Raw genomic sequence first — 17,237 nt, forward strand, 5'->3', positions numbered from 1 at the left:
CAGCCACTGTGGCCCTTTGAGGAATGAACCAGCGGGTGCAAGATCTTTGTCTCTCTGTCCCTCTCCTCCGCTCTGCAAATCTGCCTTTCCAGGAAAGGAAAAGGAAAAGGAAAAGGAAAAGGAAAAGGAAAAGAAAAGAAAAGAAAAGAAAAGAAAAGAAAAGAAAAGAAAGCCCACGTACGCGCCATCTACTCCGCAAATAGTTATAGCTGTGTCCCACCTGCCCGAGAGGGGCAGGCAGGTGGCTGGGCCATGGGCCCACATGGACCTGTCCAGCGGCCGTGGGGGCCACACCGTGACGGAAGGCACAGGGAGCCCAGTGGGGACGCCCAGGGCAGCTGGAGTGTGCTGCGTCAGTCCCCAAGCAAGCATGGCCCACGGTTTCTAAGAGAAGCAGGATGGTGGAACCCCCGGCCAGCGTCTAGGGACACCGACCCCGCAACTCCCAGCAGCTCACTCGTGCTGAGACCGTGGGGCCACGGGCCTCACTCCTCCTCTCCCTGCCGAGCATGCAGCCGAGTGCCCAGGGGCGTGGCTGGCCCAGCCCCACAGCTCCTGCCTCCCCCTGCTGCCCCGAGCACACGGCCTCTCACTGCCACTCTGACAGCGCCAAAGCCGCTGCAGCTCCTGGCTTTTCTGGTAGCTCCGCCAAAGCCAGCAATCAGACCGTGACAAGCCATGGTGCCTGGTGTTACAAGGTGGGCCTGGGACAGCAGTGCCTGGTCCTCCATGAGCTCTGGAGGCAGAACACGGGAGTCTGAGCTGACCATGCTGACCACAAACATCCTAACACTAAAACCAAGGGGGTATGGAAGAGGGCAGTCCAGCACATGATGGGAGGTGGGCCAGAGCGAGGGGTGGAGAGATGGACATAGAGATGATGGGTGGATGGATAGATGAGTGGGTGGGTGGGTGGATGGGTGGATGGGTGGATGGGTGGGTGGAGAGGAGGGTGGATGAGTGGCTGGATAGATGAGTGGGTGGGTGGGTGGATGGGTGGATGGGTGGGTGGAGAGGAGGGTGGATGGATAGATGGATGAGTGGGTGGGTAGGTGGGTGGATGGATGGGTAGAGGAGCTAGGCACAGATGGAAGACAGAAGCTTGGATGGAGGAATGAATCATGCCAATGAACAGCATGGTGGATGCATTAAGTCGGACAGACGGGTGGGTAGGGTTATGGGAATTTGTGGTGTGGGTGAGTGGGCAGAGTAGGTGGGTAAATGGGCAGATGAGTGGGGGTGGGGACGGCACTGCATCATTGCTGATTTATCCTGAACAAAAGGCTCCCCAGGCCGTGTCTCTTGCCACTCTAGCTCCTGGCTACCCTCCTCAGGCTGGACTCTGGCCAAGCTAAACCCTTCACTGAAAGACCAAGACCACAAATGTCGTAGCTTCCTCTTGCGGTGCCTGTCCTCACATCCTGCCCTTCCCTAGCCCCGTTCCGGAAGGCTCCCCCACTGGACACGGCGGCCCCCCACAAGGCTGCCCGTCTTCCTGAATACTCACTCCCACAGCATCGGATTGGCATGGCTGATGCAGCCATTAGGGACCTGGGGCACAGCAGCTCTCTGTGGCCCACCGTGTGCTCCCAGCACACATGGCCCGCTCAGCAGAGAGCAGGGACTTGGTGATACACCCCAGGGTGAGCCTCCAGGAGGACCCCAGTCCTCACCCACACCCCCCAGATCTGCACTCAGGACACAAGCCCACTCTACTGTGCTGGCACAAGTGGCATTGGCTGGAGTTTGGGGGACCTCATGGAAACAAGACACAGAAGTTCCCGGGGAGCCCTGGCTGTCCCAGCCCGAGCTCCCCTGGGTGGTGGACTCCCAGAGGTAGGTAGGCACCTCTGAACTGACAGCCAGCTTGTGGGGCAGATGGGACAGACACTTGGGAAAGGACACAGCCAGGGAAAACAGGTGGCTCCACTGCCAGTCACCAAGGTAGGGCCAGCCGGCCAATGCCAAGGGTGATGAGGCTCCCTGGCGGACAGTACAGGCCAAGGAGTGACAGCAGGCCAGGGGTGCTAGAGGGTGTTCACAGGGTCAGAGGCCTTCAACTGCCCAGCACCCCCAGGCCCTGCCCCTGCCCACAGCGGTCATGCTTCCCACTGGCTTCTGCAGGACAGCCCTGGACAGCACCCTCCAGCTCCCAGGCCCCAGGAGGAGGGAGGCGGAGAGCCCAAGCTCCGTGGCCCTGGGCGAGGCCGACAGCAGCCTCATCTCTTGCCCCGTGAGACAGGTGGAAGTCTGTCCCAGCCTGGTCTCCGATCCCTACAGGGGCAGAGAACGAAGCAGTTCTTGCTGTGTAGGGCTGAGGTTTACCCTTTAACAGCAGAGGTGGCCACTGGGTCAGGCCATCTTAGCCTGGAGCTGCCTGCCACCTGTCCACCATGCAGTCCCCCCTCCCAAAAGACACGGGCGAGAATCGGTTTCCACATGGACAGCAGCCCACAGCAGACAAGACCACAGGTCCTGGGGTCTGCCCGTCCCCCTCACGGCCCACATCCACACAGCCTGGTCTGTGTCTTCTTTGCAAAGAAAAGCAGCCACAGGCTGGGGGCGTGCACACTGCTCACACCTCCAGTCACACCAATAACGTCCCAGCCACTGCTCGCCACCCTCGCTCCGCCCCCGCGGGCACCGGCTGCTTGGAGGCTCGCTGTCCACGACCCCTGGGGCTGTCCCCCAACCCCTGTGAGGGATGCTGTGTGTTCTGCCCAAGCCTGTCCTTGGCCACGCGGGGGACGCCCATGGCCCAGGGCCAGCACACTGACCCTCCACTCTGTTCCTGCTTGCGCTGGAACAGGGACGGTCCCGTGTGGTCTGAGTTTTCCTTCTCACGTCCCTGGTCCATCGGATGTGTTCTGGTAGCAGACTGAGGATGGGTTCGCCTGCACCTTTCCAGATGGCTCCTTCAGGGTCTCCACGCACCATGTGACTCACCCCATCTCTCCCAGTCAGGGTACAAGCGCTACGCTGCCACCAGGGCCCCAGGCAAGGGCTAAGTGCCCCACCTAACACGGTGTGGGCTCCCCCAGCTGCCTATCCCAGCAGCCCCAGAAGGACTATAGTGCCTCCTGGTGGGAGCAGCATAGGACACAGCCTCCAGACACCAGCTGGTCCAGCATGAACAAGAACCGGCCCAAGGCTCCTAATTAAATGAATGAGGCGGTCACTGGGGTGGCTGTGGGTCATGAAACATCCCCTGCAGGCTGGGCGCTCGCAGGGCCAGGGGATGGGCGCTCGCAGGGCCGGGGGATGGGCACTCGCAGGGCCAGGGCAGGCTGGACACTCACAGGGCCGGGGGATGGGCAGGCTCTGGTGGACATCAGAGCACAGATTCCAGGCAGTGCAGAGCCAGGACTCCGAGCATGGTTCCTGTGCAGGTGCCCACTCACTCCTGCCCTGCCTGGCCACTGCCCACCTCCCCCCCAAGCAGAGCTGTGGAAGTGGGGCGGTGGGCAAGATCAGAGCAGAGGCCTATGCCAGCAGAAGGCTCGCCCACCATGGAAAACATTCCCAGGGCACTCGGCAAACACCCCCAGTGGCTAGGAGAGCTGGGACACAGCCTAACCCCCGTCCTGCCCAGGGCCCTGGCTTCACTGGGACAAGCAATGCAGCAGGTGTCCCAGGGCACGGGAAGGACAGGCCTGGAGTCCAGGGCTTCCACGGGGGCTCAGCTGCAGCCCCAGGTGGGGGCAGCCATGCCAAAGGACAGCTCTGAGTGTGGAGTGCAGCGTCGGAGACGCGGGGGTCCGCGCCCCACCGCAGGAGGCAGAGGCAGTGTCCAGGCGGTGTCGCGGGCCGCCCACGCAAGCCCAGGCGCCCCAGACAACCAGCTCACGCCGAGGGAGGGGTGGCAGCCAAGGAATTTTTCTGAGCCCGCAGGACAGTCCCTGGCGGGCCTTCTGAAGGGCAGATGGAATGAACGGCGCCTGGGCTGCAAGGGCCTGGACAGGCTCATGTGGACAGGGGAGCCGAGGGGACAGGGGCCAGGCAGACCCAGGAAGGGCCAGGGCCCTGAACCTCTCAGCTCGGCGGCTGGCTGGCCGGTCACGGAGGCCGGAAGCCACACGTGCTGGCCCCACAGGCAGGAAGCACTGTCAGCCGAGTGGCCGTGGAACCGACCAGAGGCGCAAGAGGAGCAGCCATGCACGCGGGCCCTGCCATGGACCGGCCCTTTGCCCGGGCAGAGGTGGCCCTCCAGGGTGGCTCTCAGTGACACAGGAGCCAGGATGCCACCCCCCGCCCCCCAGCACCCTTCCTCCTCCCAGGACAGCGCAGGCAGGGGCTCCCAGGCTTTCTAACACCTGCCCACCCATTTAAGGGCCTTCGGGGTAGTGTGGTCTAAACCCTGACACTCGCCTCACGTTAAAGAGGCAGGTTGTCGTCCTTGCACCCGTTCTACAGGTGCTGAGACAAGCAGAGGACGGTCCCCACACCAGGGGGCCGGGGCTCCTAGAGGCTCTGGGTCCCAGACGCGGGTCCCTGCAGAAGGCAGAGTTGGTCCAAGGTTCCCAGCATCCTGACGGGGGCAGGGCCTCCCTCGGCCACTCTGGCCACGGAGGGGACCCTGAAGCAGAGCCATCAGAGCCAGGTGCCAGAGACGGCTGGTCCGCCTAGACACTGCCCCGCCGTCCGCAGCCAGCAGGGTCTGCCTGGGACATGCGTGGGCCTGGGGAGGCGGGCATTGAAAGACTGACCCACAGTCCACTTCCACACGGCAGGCAGCCCGCCAGTCTCACCTGGCTCCCGGGATGCAGGGCAAGCTTCCGGGTCAGGCCTCGGGCTCTGCTCCCCTCCAAGTGCTGATGTGACACACGGCCCCCAGACCCGGCCCCACGCCCCAGCTGACCCCTCGGACCACAGCCCACGCAGCGGCTGCTGGCATAGGCGTCAGCCAACGCTGGGCAGACAGCACCTGCCTGGCTCCGCCCACCGCCTGTCTCTCTTCGCCTCCCACAAGAATGGAAAAAATGGCTCAGAACAGAGCCTCCCCCACACAAGGAGGCCCACTCCCCGCCCAGTGCAGCCCACTCCCTGCCCAGAGCAGCCGCCCCTCAGCCAGGGGCCCTGGGTGGGAAGACCGGGGTGGGGAAAGGACAGAAAGCAAAAGGCGCAAGTCCAGGCTGGCGCCCACCCTCCACCCCACCCTACCCCAGAGGAGGCAGGGGCAAAGGTCACCAGGCCTCACCTCCTCCGCTCCCTCGGCGGCCAGGCCCCCAACAGGGATTGAGCCCACCACACTGCCCCAACCCCGAGTGTGGAGCATGTCCCCAGGACCCCGGGCCAGCTGGCCAGGCAGCTGCTGTAATCAGCCAAGCCCTGGCTCCGGGGAGAAGGGAAAGCGTGTCCACGCAGAGGGGCCGGGAGTCACGGGGCGCCTGAGGACAGGCTGGTCCCCAGCCAGGGGACCCTCCCCAGGCGCGCCCCTGCAGCACTGCGGACACGGGCAGGGCTGACAAAGGCCCCACAGTGGCAGGGGCTGTCACCACTATCCCAGGGAGCGGTGGGTGGCAGAAAACACTCAGGAGTCCAGCGAGAGGGGTGGGGTCGGCTGGCAGCCCCCGCCTGGTCCTGCCCACGTGGCCCCATCAGGAGCCCTCAGATGGGACTGGGTGGGAAGCAGGCCGGCTACAGCTCCTCCCTGTGCAGCCCCCTGGGGTGGGGTGGGGCTATGAGCCGCGCAGAGCCTCCAGTGTCCTCTAAAGGGGTCTGCAGCAGCCTCAGCTTGGGACACCTGTGTCCTATGTCCAGTCACTGGGTCCCAGGACCAGTTCCCCACACACAAACCCATGGGAGGTTGCAGACGATGGCCTGAGGCCTTGGGACCCTCCCAGCCATCCACATGGGGCACTCGGGGGGAGCTCCGGGCTCCCGGCTCTGGCCTGGCCCGGGCCTGGCTGTGGCAGCCACGTAGGCAAGAGAGTAGGAGATAGACCCCAAATGGAAGGGAACAGAAGGGCCGGTGCAAACCGGGCTGCAGGGACCTGGCCATGAGAAACGCCACCCCCGGGGGCCTCGCAGACACGGCTCTGGCTTCCCCAGGCAAAGACAGCCCCTTCTTCCCATGGCCCACGCCCCCAGCACCCAGGGCTCTGGGACCGGCTCCCCAGCACCTGCCCCTGGCTGCCACCGCCCACACAGGCACAGGGACCCACGTGCCAGGGCACTGCGCTGGGCAGCAGGACCAGGTCGAGGACCCCCACCCCAGCCACCCAAGCCAGCTGCGGCCAGTGCGGCCACTGTTTCTTCCCTAAGATTGATTTATTCATTGGACAGGCCGAGAGACAGAGAGATTCCAACCTCTAGTTCCCTCCTCAAAAGGCCGCAACGGCCAGGCCTTTCCAGGCCAAAACAAGGAGCCAGGAGCCCTAGCTGGGTCTCAGATGTGGGTACAGGCGCCCAAGTGTCTGGCCCGTCCTCCGCTGCTTTCCCAGGCACGACAGCACGGAGCTGCCTGGGAAGTGGAACAGCTGGGACTTGAACCTGCACCTACATGGGGTGCCAGTGTTGCGGGTGGCAGCTGTACCCATGGAACACTCCGAGCCAGGCTGCACCTGCCTCTTCCGGCTTTGCCTGCAGGTGGAGGCCCTGGCATCCATGCTTCCCACGGCAGTGAGCGCACCAGCAGACGGCTGCCCACACGCCTTCCACACTGCTGGACTCACAGGGCTTCCTTCTGAATATCTGTAGACAGGCCCGGTGGGGGACGCTCCACCCGCACAGGAGGACATCAACAGAAGCCTGGCAGGTGTGTGGGGGAAAAGGGACACACCACATCCCCACACCTCCCCTCCCGCCCCGACCAGCAGGGTCCCTGCCAGGGCTGCCAGACAGGTGCCTCTTCCGGCCACACCTCTGGCATTCACTCCACTTCCCAAGTGCTGGGGCCCCACTGCCTGCCGCTCACCTGTGCACCTGCCCGGGCTGCTCATGTCAGAGGCCAGTGCACACTGGCACACAAACCCCTCCCCTACACAGAGGCCATGCCACACCCACACGAAGCGACGGCTGCGTCTCCAATCCAGGAGCAGGAGCGCTTTGCCACGCACTGCTTCCCACCCACCACAGGCCTGCACTGGGGGGACACTGGTTTAAAAAGACTAAGAGGTCCCCAGCACCCCACAGGGCCGTCACAGTATGGATGATGGAGGGGCGGGTATCCCCAGGAGGCAGTGGGTCTAGCAAGCCGGCAGAGCCGGGACGCTCCCAGCCAGGGGCCAGGCCTGCGCACACCCTCTGCCCAGCCCTGCCCCCCGTGCTGCGTAATTGTATTTGGAGAAAATTGGGTCAGACTGCGGTCCCGTCTCAGGTCTGACTCACCAAAAGACCATGGCATGCCTGGTAACAGGGTTCATTACCGAGCGGGGGAATCTTCCAGAAGATGGCCACGTGGGGGGGAAGACGGCAATTTGATGGCTCAGCCCATCTGAGGAGAGTGACACCAAGTGACCCAGTCACCCTCACTGTTGTCCACCCAGGCAGCCCATCACCGGGTCATTCCAGAAACCTCTCCCTTGGGAGCCTGGGCTGGCAAAGAAACGGTCCCAAACAGCAAAGCCACTGTGGCAGCACATCCTCACAGGCCCCGCCACATGCCACAGACTTGGAGGAGGACAGGCAGAGGCCCGAGCCCAGGCCCCCATTCAACCCTGGAACAAGGGGGGCTGCTAGTGTGGCCTGGGGCACTGCTGCACGACCCCCACCCCCCACGTGTCATCCAAGCCAGGACCCTGCCATCACACAGGGAAACTGAGTCATGGCCAGCAGGAGCTGCAGACAGGAAGGGATCAACTCAGGCCCTGGTGCTGCCCCAGGCCAGACATTGGCTTCAGTGGGTACCCTGAGGTTCCGCGAGCAAGGCAGACCCCTGCCCTCGCCCAGGGCGTCCTGCTGCGCCCCGCGGCCTCACGGTACCTGCGCATCTCCCATCCTGCCTGCCGCCAGCTCCTCAGACACAGCGGGCCCTCATACAGACGCACCTCAGGAGACACACGCAGACACAGGTGAACATGTGTGTGCAGGCATGCTCCCAGAAGTGTGCTCCCCAGCACACACGGATCACACGTGTGCACACACAGGAGTGGTCCCCTGAGGGGACGCAGGAGACAGCCCCCCACGCAGAGGTACGACAGGAGCAGAGCCGGGAGTCCCACCTGGGCCTCGGCTGGCCGGACCACCGCCCTCACCGCTCAGCGAGCCCCGGTACCGTGGGAGGACTGTGGGAACTCCGCCACCAGGTGGCCCAGTACACGCTCAACGATGCCAGCAGGTGCCCCAGGCCCCTTGGACAGGAAGGCCAGTGCCGGCCCAGCCTGGCCGCCCACCCACCTCTCGGAGGCAAAGCTCAGTGCTGGGGGCTCTTGGGGCACAGCTGGCTAGAGGGACGCCCCTTCAACACCATCTCGCACCATGGCTGTCTGAGCCTCCTCCCCAGAGCAGGGCAGCGCCATACCGATGCCGCCTCCTGTCCAGGCAAGGGTTGCTCCTGCACCCAGCCCCCACTCACTTCTCTCCGGCCCCTGGGCTCAGCCATGTTAGAGGCCTCCCCAGGCAGGGGCAACAGCCCGGGGAGCCCGGGACACAGCTGGGCGATACCGTGCCAGGAAGGAGGGGCCAGCAGCTAGATTGAAAGCAGAGCAGGAAGAGGGCTTTGCCAAGGGGAAGCTGGCCAAAGGACAGAGAGGAGGAAAAGCAAGCAGGAGGCCTCCTCCAGGAAGCCTCTCCTGCTTGCCCAGGGCAAGTCATCCCCTGGACTTCCCTGAAAGACACCTGAGTCCCGAGAGGTTGAGCTAGGCTGTCCACCACAGATAGGCAGCCCCTGGAGGCAAGGCGGGGTCCTACCCATGCATCCCAGGCCAGCGTACAAAAGACAGGCAGGTTGTAACCATGAGTGAGGAGGCCCGGCTGGGCTGGGGGGGTGGGTGCTGTGGCCAATCAGGTGCCCTTCGAAGGCATTTGTCATCAAACTTTAAAACCTCCACCCTGGGCTAAGCCACAAACACCTGACCCCTTGCGGGGCTGTGGGCATGGAGCGGGCAGTCAGGCACAGCAGTCAGACAGGCTGTCATGGGCCCCTGCTGCCTGGCCCCTGGGCTGCCTGGCTGAGGGTGTGGATTCCCTCCAGGTGCCAGCTGACTCGCTGCCCAGCACAGCTGTCTCCAAGCCCAGGACAGCCGCCCCCATGCAAGCTGGACCGAGGGGCGAGTAGGGCAAGGGTGGTCTTCCTCTGGCCCTGCAGCAGCTTTGCCCATCCTTACGGGGGTGGGTGGCTCCCCATCCCCCGTTACACCCAACAAGACCTGCACCCCAGCTGCAGGGACAGACAGGGGGCCATGCACACAGGGAAGACATGGAGTGGGCTGTACTTGGCACAGGGTGTGGTCAATCGTGGGGCAAACCCCAAAATATCTGAGGGTGGGGGGTGATGAAGCAGGCTCCACCTAGCACCCTGTGGTGACAGCATTTGGGCAGAGACAATTCGCCATTCCTGGGGGTCTTTGCTGGGTGGTTGGGCGGTCACAGTGCCCAAGGAGGACCATGGACCCGCCTCTGCGAAACCGGCCAGAGCTGAGCTGGCTCACGCTGACGGCACTTTAGGGGGCAGGGGACAGAGGTGGGCGGCAGCCAGCTGGACCAAGTCAGAGTTAACCATTTGATACCTGTCGAGCCGCACACAACTTGGCCTGTGCTCCCCGCAAATCCCCGCTGGGTGTGGTCACGTGACCGGGGGCCGCCAATGGTGCGCTCAGGAGATGACCTCAATTTCCAAATATTGGGGTCATGTTTCATTTCCCATCGCCGGCTTCCCCGTTACAAGGCCGCACAGCCCCAAATGCAATCTAGCTTCTCCCTCCTTCGCACAATTGGCCACGAGGAAGGCAGGAAAAAAGAACCCAGGACTTGGAAAACATCTGGCAGCCCCAGGACGTGGGGGGGGAGGGGCCTCTCCTGCCTCCCCCGCCCTCCACGGGCCGGTGGACAGCGCCCAGCCACGCACGCCACTGGCTTCCTCAAGTCCAACTCCATGGCCGCAACCCACAGCTCAATTAGGGCAATTGGAGTGGGCATAAGACAGCCAGCGGGCAGGAGTGGGGTCCAGGTGCCCAGCCCAGCCTCTTGGGGGGGGACAACGGGAGGATGTCCTTGAATGGGAATCCCAGGAGAGCAGGGGTCCCCCGGCCACACCCACAGCCAGACACTGCTTTTCTAAGGGGCCTCTGTGGTCCCCCACCTCCAACTAACACAAGGCCAGTTAGCCTGGGGGTGAGGGGCACACACACACAGCCCAGGGCCAGGGTCCCAGGGTCCGGGGGGCCAGGCCAAGCTGCTCTGTGCTCTCCTGGGCTCCCCAAATAGCCCCGTGCCGCGACTGCTTCCCACAGCACCAGCAGAAGGAACGAACCCTTTTTCCCACCCGCCCAGAGAAGTGGCCTTCCAGCCCGCTCAGGCACTCTGGCACAGCCGGGCCAGGTGTCCTGGGAGCCTGCCAGCCTCCCAATTCCCTGTTTGAAGGATGTCAGGACATCCAGGGACTGAGGGCCCTGCCCCCGCCCTGCCCTCCTCCAGGGATTGCGCGGGCCCCTCCCAGCCCAGGGGATCGGACGGCCGTGTCCTCTTGCAGATACATGTGAGAGCTGGAGCTGCAGGAACCCAGACCCAGGCCAACGGGGGAGCCTCCGGGCCTCCCAGAGCCCTCCCTGCCCCTCCCCCCAGGGAGACGCTCCTGCCTTGTAAGGGCCGAGGGCTGGCCGGCAGAGGAACGCATCTCACACGCATCTTACACGTGGCCACCAGCCGAGTGGCTCATAGCCCAGACCCCAGAGTCAGCTGCCAGCTCTCCTCCAGGCACAAGGGGCCCTGGCCGGGGTGTTGAACCCCAGGAAAACGGCCTCACGACGAGGTCGCTGGTTGGGGTACACTCCAGCACCCTGCAAAGCCTGACACACACACGGAGTGGGGTGGGGGAGCATGAGGGCGGCCCCAGCCTCCATCACCGCGCCATGGGAACGCAGGCTGCTGGGATTCCCCCATTCCCTGGTCCGGTCAACTCTAGGGGGCGACCCTTCCCGGACTTGGGCTGCAGGGTGTGTGGGCCAGAGCCCTGGGATGTAGACCGCAGCTTCAGGACAAAAGTTTGGCAGCCTCGAAGCCACCCCCACCCCAGGCTGCTCTAACTTGCGTGCCTTCCTGGGCTGGGACAGAAGTCCCGCCTGGCCCGCCCGTTTGGGGAGGGGGCTGCCTGCCACAGGGGTTCCTCTCGGGAGCCTCTCCCTCTCCAGGCCGCTTCCCCCCTCCCCGCCCCGCCAAAAATAAAAGTGATGTTCCACGTCTTGGCCCGTGCATTCCACAAGCCCAGCCGGGAAAGCCGTGGGGGCGGTGACGCAGGCGAGTGCGCCCGAGGCGATGACAGCGGTGCCAGCGCTCCGCGTGCCCCAAGAGTGCCCTTACCTGCGCAGCTCGGAGGCGGCGCCCACAGCAGCAGCAGCAGCAGCAGCAGCAACGGAGGGGGCGGCAGCAGCAGTGGCGCGTCCGGGCGGAGCCGGCTGCGCACTTTCCAGCGGGTGTGGACGTCCATGCCGGCAGGGCGCGGGGCGGCAGGGGCGCACGAAGACGCGCGGGGGCGGAGGGGCACGGCCCGGGCAGAGGACTGGGCGGGCAGCGCACAACTTCAGGAGGTCATAGGGAGCTCTTGGCGCCGACCCGGTCTCCTTTGTGGCGGTGGCTCTTTGGGCAGAGGGCGGCTGGCGCGCTCGCCCACGGGCAGAGTGGGAGGCGGGCTCAACTTTGGCCTCAAGGGTCGGCCGCGACCCGCTCGACTCAATGGCCCTGGCCTCCTTCTCTTCCCTTTCTTCCAAGTCCTGGTGGCCTCCTCCTCGCCGACACCACCCCGCGCCCTGCTCCCTGCGTGCGCTCCTGCGGAGTGAGGGCCTGCGCCAGCCAGCCGCAGGGACGCCGAGTGGGGACCTCGCCGTCGGCGCCCTGCACTTTTTGCCGTTTTGCTCCCTCCCTCTCTCTGCGCAGGCACCCGCCAAGTCTGTAGATCCCCGACTCCCACAGCAAATCAGAGCTCCGCGCTGGCCTCGGCGAGGCCGGCCCCCGCCTCCCACTGGGCGCCGCGGGCGAGGGGGTGGGGACAGCGGGCGAGTCGCGGCGAGGAAGGGGCCGGCCGGGGGGCGGGAGCGGACGTGGGGCGGGGGCGGCGCCCCTGCTCCAGAGCGCGCGCTGGCTCGGGCGTGGGTGGGTGGGCCCGCGCGGGGGTCTGGGGAGGCCTGGGTCCCCCGCAGTTCCTAGCCCGTGTGTGCTGGATCCTGAGCCCAGGGCCCCAAAAGTTTGAAAAGTTTGGATTAAAAAAGAAAAGACAACACAAGAGCTTGCGGCACACCCCGCCCAGCTGCAGCTGGAACGTGGAAGGCTGGGGGGAGTTGCTCGGGTGGGTGGGGACTGAGGCGCTGGAGCAGCCAGATTGGGGCGTCTAAGGCTGCCAGGCTGCGGCCTGTGTGCCCACCCCCACTCGGGACTGCTCGGCGTGCCTGACCGGGACATCCGCGGATGCCTGGACACGGAGCGTCCAGGGGGCTCCACGGGCCGCAGCCCTCGCCTGTGCCCTGTGCACCCCGGGAGACCTCTGCTTGGGGAGCTGACAGCTGGCCCCTGGGTGGCCGTGGGAGCCTGTCCCGCAGGAGTCCCCAGGCCCAGGACGCCTCCCTGACTCAGCCCTTCTGGCAGGGTGGTCAGCCTGTGTTTAGAAAGAAGGCAGCAGAGACTCACGAAGGCTTTGCGAGCCTTGGACAAACAGTGCCTCTGGCAGCCGTGTGGGCGCAGCCCTGAACCCCCACCCCCTCCGGCCACCTCTCCGCCTGGCCGGGAAGTTCTGCAGAAACCCTCCGGTTCTGTTGGGAACTGGGAGGGGAGTGGGCGCTGGCCGGGGGCCCCAGGAGCCGAGCGAGGAGCTTCTGTCTGCACCTCTGTGAGGACCCTCTGGGCTGTCCCACGGAGCAGGTGAAGCGGGCAGAGGGCAGTTTGGGCTCTCTGACAACTTACTCGAGTCATATGTGGCGGGGGAAGTGGTGTGTGAGCCAAGCACATGTGTGGGTGTTTGAGCAGTGCGCACCTGTGGCCGGCTGTGTGAGAGGTGTGCCGGGGGCAGAGGTCTGCAGGTGCAGGCCCCATGTGTTTGCATGCTTGTCAGAGATGTGTGCACAGATGCAGGTCTTACGCATGTGGCTGTGTGTGCATGTGTGCGTGTTCACGCTCGTGGAAGTCATGTACGTGCGTGAGTTCTGCGTGCAGTGAATGTGTGTGTTGGCTGAGCTGTGTGCACTAAGGTCTGCCTGACTCACCTCGTGGTCTCCTCGCTCGGCCCCTGGAATGTCCGTGTTCCCAGCAGCGGGCAGGCAGCGCCTCCTGCAGCCCAGGGCACCGGAAGGCAGCACCTCCTGCAGCCCAGGGCACCGGAAGGCAGCGCCAGGCTTTTGCTTCCAACCTCGGGGCTGCTGCCCAAGGACACTGGGGCAGCTCCTTCCTGCCAGTCACCATCAGACACCCAGCACCTAACCGGCACCTCAGCTGCCCCATTGTGAGCCAGAAGCACCCAGCTTCTCCAAGGGCCGACATGCCATGCATGTGGGAGGTGCAGGAGGACGACCAGGGCAGGCTGCTGCCCTTGTCCGGGAAGCTCCAAGAAGAGACCCCACACAGGCTCTGAGAGCGTGACGGTCACGTGCATCGGGGGCTGCGGTGTGGGACAATGGGTTAAGCCCATATGGTTCGAGTCCTCCCTGCTCATGTGCTTTATGGGGACCGAGGCTGGGGCCCCTCCACCCACATGGGAGACCTGGAAGAGGCTCCTGACCCCTGGCTTGGCCCAGCCCAGCCCTGACCACTGCAGCCATTTGGGGGGTGATCAGTGTCTCTCTCTGTCCTTCACATAAACAAACAAAGTTGATCTAGAAAGAATGTTGCCATCCGCGAGGCCCAGCCTCCCCTTGTGCTGGTGCGCCCTGGGCTGGAGGGAGAGCTGCTGGTTATCCGGTTCCAGATGAGGAAATTGGCCATCAGAAAATGGACTCACACTGAACAGAAACAGCTTGGGATCTCCACAGAGGTCCCAGGGGCACACACTGCTAACCTCAGGCACCTCCCCGTGATGCCCAGCGTCCTCTGGGCTCTCCTGTCGCTGGACGGGGCTTGGCCTTCCAGAGCCCCGGCCAACACCAAGTGTGGCTGGGGGATCCACGGGGAGCGACACGCCTGATCCCACTGGAGCTGAGCGGTAGAGCCCCAGGCTTTTCCTCCTCATTCACCCAGGCTCCCCACGGGTCGCTCTGCACCCCCCCATGTGCCTCCTCCCCTGCGCATCCTTCCTGTCCTGCACCGTGTCCAACCTGTGTCCCCACGGTGCACTGCAGGTGCGCTGGGAACTGATTGCCCAGCGGCTCTTCCCACAGCCACTTGCTTCCTCCCCTTCCCTTTTAAGTGGCAGAGATGTGACCCCACAACCAGCACCAAGGGCTCCTCTCGGGGGCGAGGGGGCTGCCACCTCCTCGTGCCCCCCAAGCGGGGTCAGCCCAGGCCCCGGAGGCCCTGCGCGTCTGAGAAGCCCTGGGGACGCAGCCAAGTCCTCGTTCGGCTTGTGCCCCCCATAAGGACGCGCTCCCGCCTACAGAGGAGGCGCCGGAACCCAGGGCTGGAGCCGAGGCCCTGCTGTCCACTGTGGCTGTGGGGTGGGCCCAGACAACCCGGGTGGGCTCAGGTGGGGCAGACTGGCTGGCGGGGGCACTGCGGTGGGAGGTTTTTCTGGCTGTCCTAGTCTGTGCTGCCCACCTGTGGCCTGTGCCCACACCCTCCACTGGGTCCTCAGCAAGCTCCCCTGACCCAGACCCTGCTCCCCTCCCTGGGGCAGAGAGAGCTCCAGGAAGCTGTGGGTTCAAACTGGCCCACAACTGGCACAGAGGTCCTGCTGGCTTACGGAGCCCTGGGCTCTGCCCGCAGCAGGGTCGGGGGGCAAAGAGGACTGCTGTGCCAGAGTTCCCTCTGAGCAGTTCCATGAGGAAGCCCGGCCCCGGGACACAGCATCCCCCGTCACCGTGCTTCTGAGAGTTCCCCTGTCCGGGCTGGCTGGGGGCAGGGCCTGGCAGGGACAGTGGTCAGGCAGGCTGGGCCTGGGCCTAGGGCGGCTCCTGGGATGGCAATGACAACATGGTCCTGGGAGCCTGAGGCTGAGAGCAGGGCATGGGCAAGACAGCCCTGGAGGGCTCTGCCTGGGCAGTGGACATGGCCTCCCCGGCCCTGCGTGCTGACCCCGCGACCGTGGACGTGGCCTCCCCTGACCCTGCGTGCTGACCCCGCGACTGTGGACATGGCCTCCCCGGCCCTGCGTGCTGACCCCGCGACCGTGGACGTGGCCTCCCCCGACCCTGCATGCTGACCCCGCGACCGTGGACGTGGCCTCCCCCGACCCTGCGTGCTGACCCCGCGACTATGGACGTGGCCTCCCCAACCCTGCGTGCTGACCCCGCGACTGTGGACATGGCCTCCCCGACCCCGCGTGCTGACCCTGCGACCATGGACGTGGCCTCCCTCGGCCCTGCGTGCTGACCCTGCGACCATGGACGTGGCCTCCCCTGGCCCTGCGTGCTGACCCTGAGACCGTGGACATGGCCGCCCCAGCCCTGCGTGCTGACCCCGCGACCATGGACGTGGCCTCCCTCGGCCCTGCGTGCTGACCCTGCGACCGTAGACATGGCCTCCTCTGGCCCTGCGTGCTGACCCTGAGACCGTGGACATGGCCGCCCCAGCCCTGCGTGCTGACCCCGCGACCATGGACGTGGCCTCCCTCGGCCCTGCGTGCTGACCCTGCGACCGTAGACATGGCCTCCTCTGGCCCTGCGTGCTGACCCCGCGACTGTGGACATGGCTTCCCCGGCCCTGCGTGCTGACCCTTGTTAAGTGTCTGCCACCAGCCAGAGCGGACGGGGGCCACCTACTGTCCCTTTCTTCTTTATCAACTCTAACCAGCCCTGCGGCTGACCAGGGTCACATTCTGCCCATGGGGAGCACTGTGGTGTGAGTGGGGATCAGGGCACCCTCGTGTCTCTCATGAACCCAGGGTCGTGCCGCCCAGCCCAGATTCCCAGGCCAGGCTTGGGCACTACGATCAGGGGAGTTCCTGCCCGCAGGGGGCACTCCCCTCTAACCAGCGGGAGGGACTTCTGAGACCTGACCTCCCCTGGATGTGCCCCAATCGGCCTGTTGTCTCTCATCACACCTAGTGCTTCGTGCCCAGGTATGAGTGGGGTCAGCAGAGGGAAGGGAGGGTTTGGAGGGACAGGAGGGGGCACACACAGGCCCAGCCAGTTCTGCTGCCCTCACAGCAACGGCCTCTTTCCGCTTAGGCCCAGAGCGGGGCGCAGGGTGTAAGTGAGCAAGTCATAGCCACAGTGACAGGTGCAACCAGTGTGGACCGAGTCCAGCGTGGGGCCAGGGGAGGGATCACAGGACACCTTCTGCCCCTGAGCTCTCACCCGGGACCCCCAGCGCAGCTCAGCATCCACAGAAGCAGGGCCTGTCAAGGTGGCCCCGCAGTCTTCCTTGGTCACACAAGGCCGTGCAGGCTCCGATCAGCAGCCGTGCGCAGAGTGACACCAGGCACATGGCGGCAGGCCTGGCCTCGCCCGTCCGCTTGGCCCGGGCGCTGCGTGTAACACAGCCTGTTTCCATGTTGTGTCCGCGGAGGCCTGGGCTCACTAGTTCCAGACGTCCCACCGGGTGCCAAGGAAACCTTGCAAAAATAATGGCCTTTCCAGGCGAGAGGCCCTGGGCTGGTGCCAGGAGACGGCCCGGAGACCGCAGGGTGAGTGTGAAGTGAGTTCAGACAACAACAGTGCATGGGGATGCGTGCTCCGGGCTGGGGCTGGCTGTGTAGACCAGAGTGGGAAGAGCGTGGATCAGGGGCAGCCCTCGTCAGTGGGGATGTGTGCTCTGGGTTGGGGCTCGCTGTGTAGACCAGGGTGGGGATAATCTGGGTCAGGGGCAGCCCTCGTAGGCAGGGATGCATGCTTTGGGCTGGGGCTGGCCGTGTAGACCAGGGTGGGGCAGCCCTCATCAGTGGAGACGGCTGCTATATCCATGCATGCTAGTCATGCCATTGGGGTTCAGGCAGCAGTGCTGGGGCTTCTTGGCGGTGCCCCACGTGGGACCCTCCTGGACACCTCGTGAGAGTGGAAACT

General features: G+C 65.0%; 1 protein-coding gene across 2 annotated transcripts in view; it reads right to left on the reverse strand.

Annotated features, from left to right (window-relative positions):
* Nucleotides 1-12,078, reverse strand: part of COL5A1 (collagen type V alpha 1 chain) — a 71,813-nt gene extending 59,735 nt beyond the window's left edge. For both annotated transcript variants that reach the window (XM_058672923.1, XM_058672922.1), the window contains exon 1: nucleotides 11,458-12,078. In XM_058672923.1, the coding sequence (XP_058528906.1) occupies nucleotides 11,458-11,584 (127 nt within the window). In that variant the 5' untranslated portion in view covers nucleotides 11,585-12,078. The remainder of the gene's footprint in view (nucleotides 1-11,457) is intronic.
* Nucleotides 12,079-17,237: the final 5,159 nt, after the last annotated feature.

Source organism: Ochotona princeps, chromosome 14 (genome assembly GCF_030435755.1).
Source record: "Ochotona princeps isolate mOchPri1 chromosome 14, mOchPri1.hap1, whole genome shotgun sequence".
In the NCBI taxonomy this organism is placed as follows: Eukaryota; Metazoa; Chordata; class Mammalia; order Lagomorpha; family Ochotonidae; genus Ochotona; species Ochotona princeps.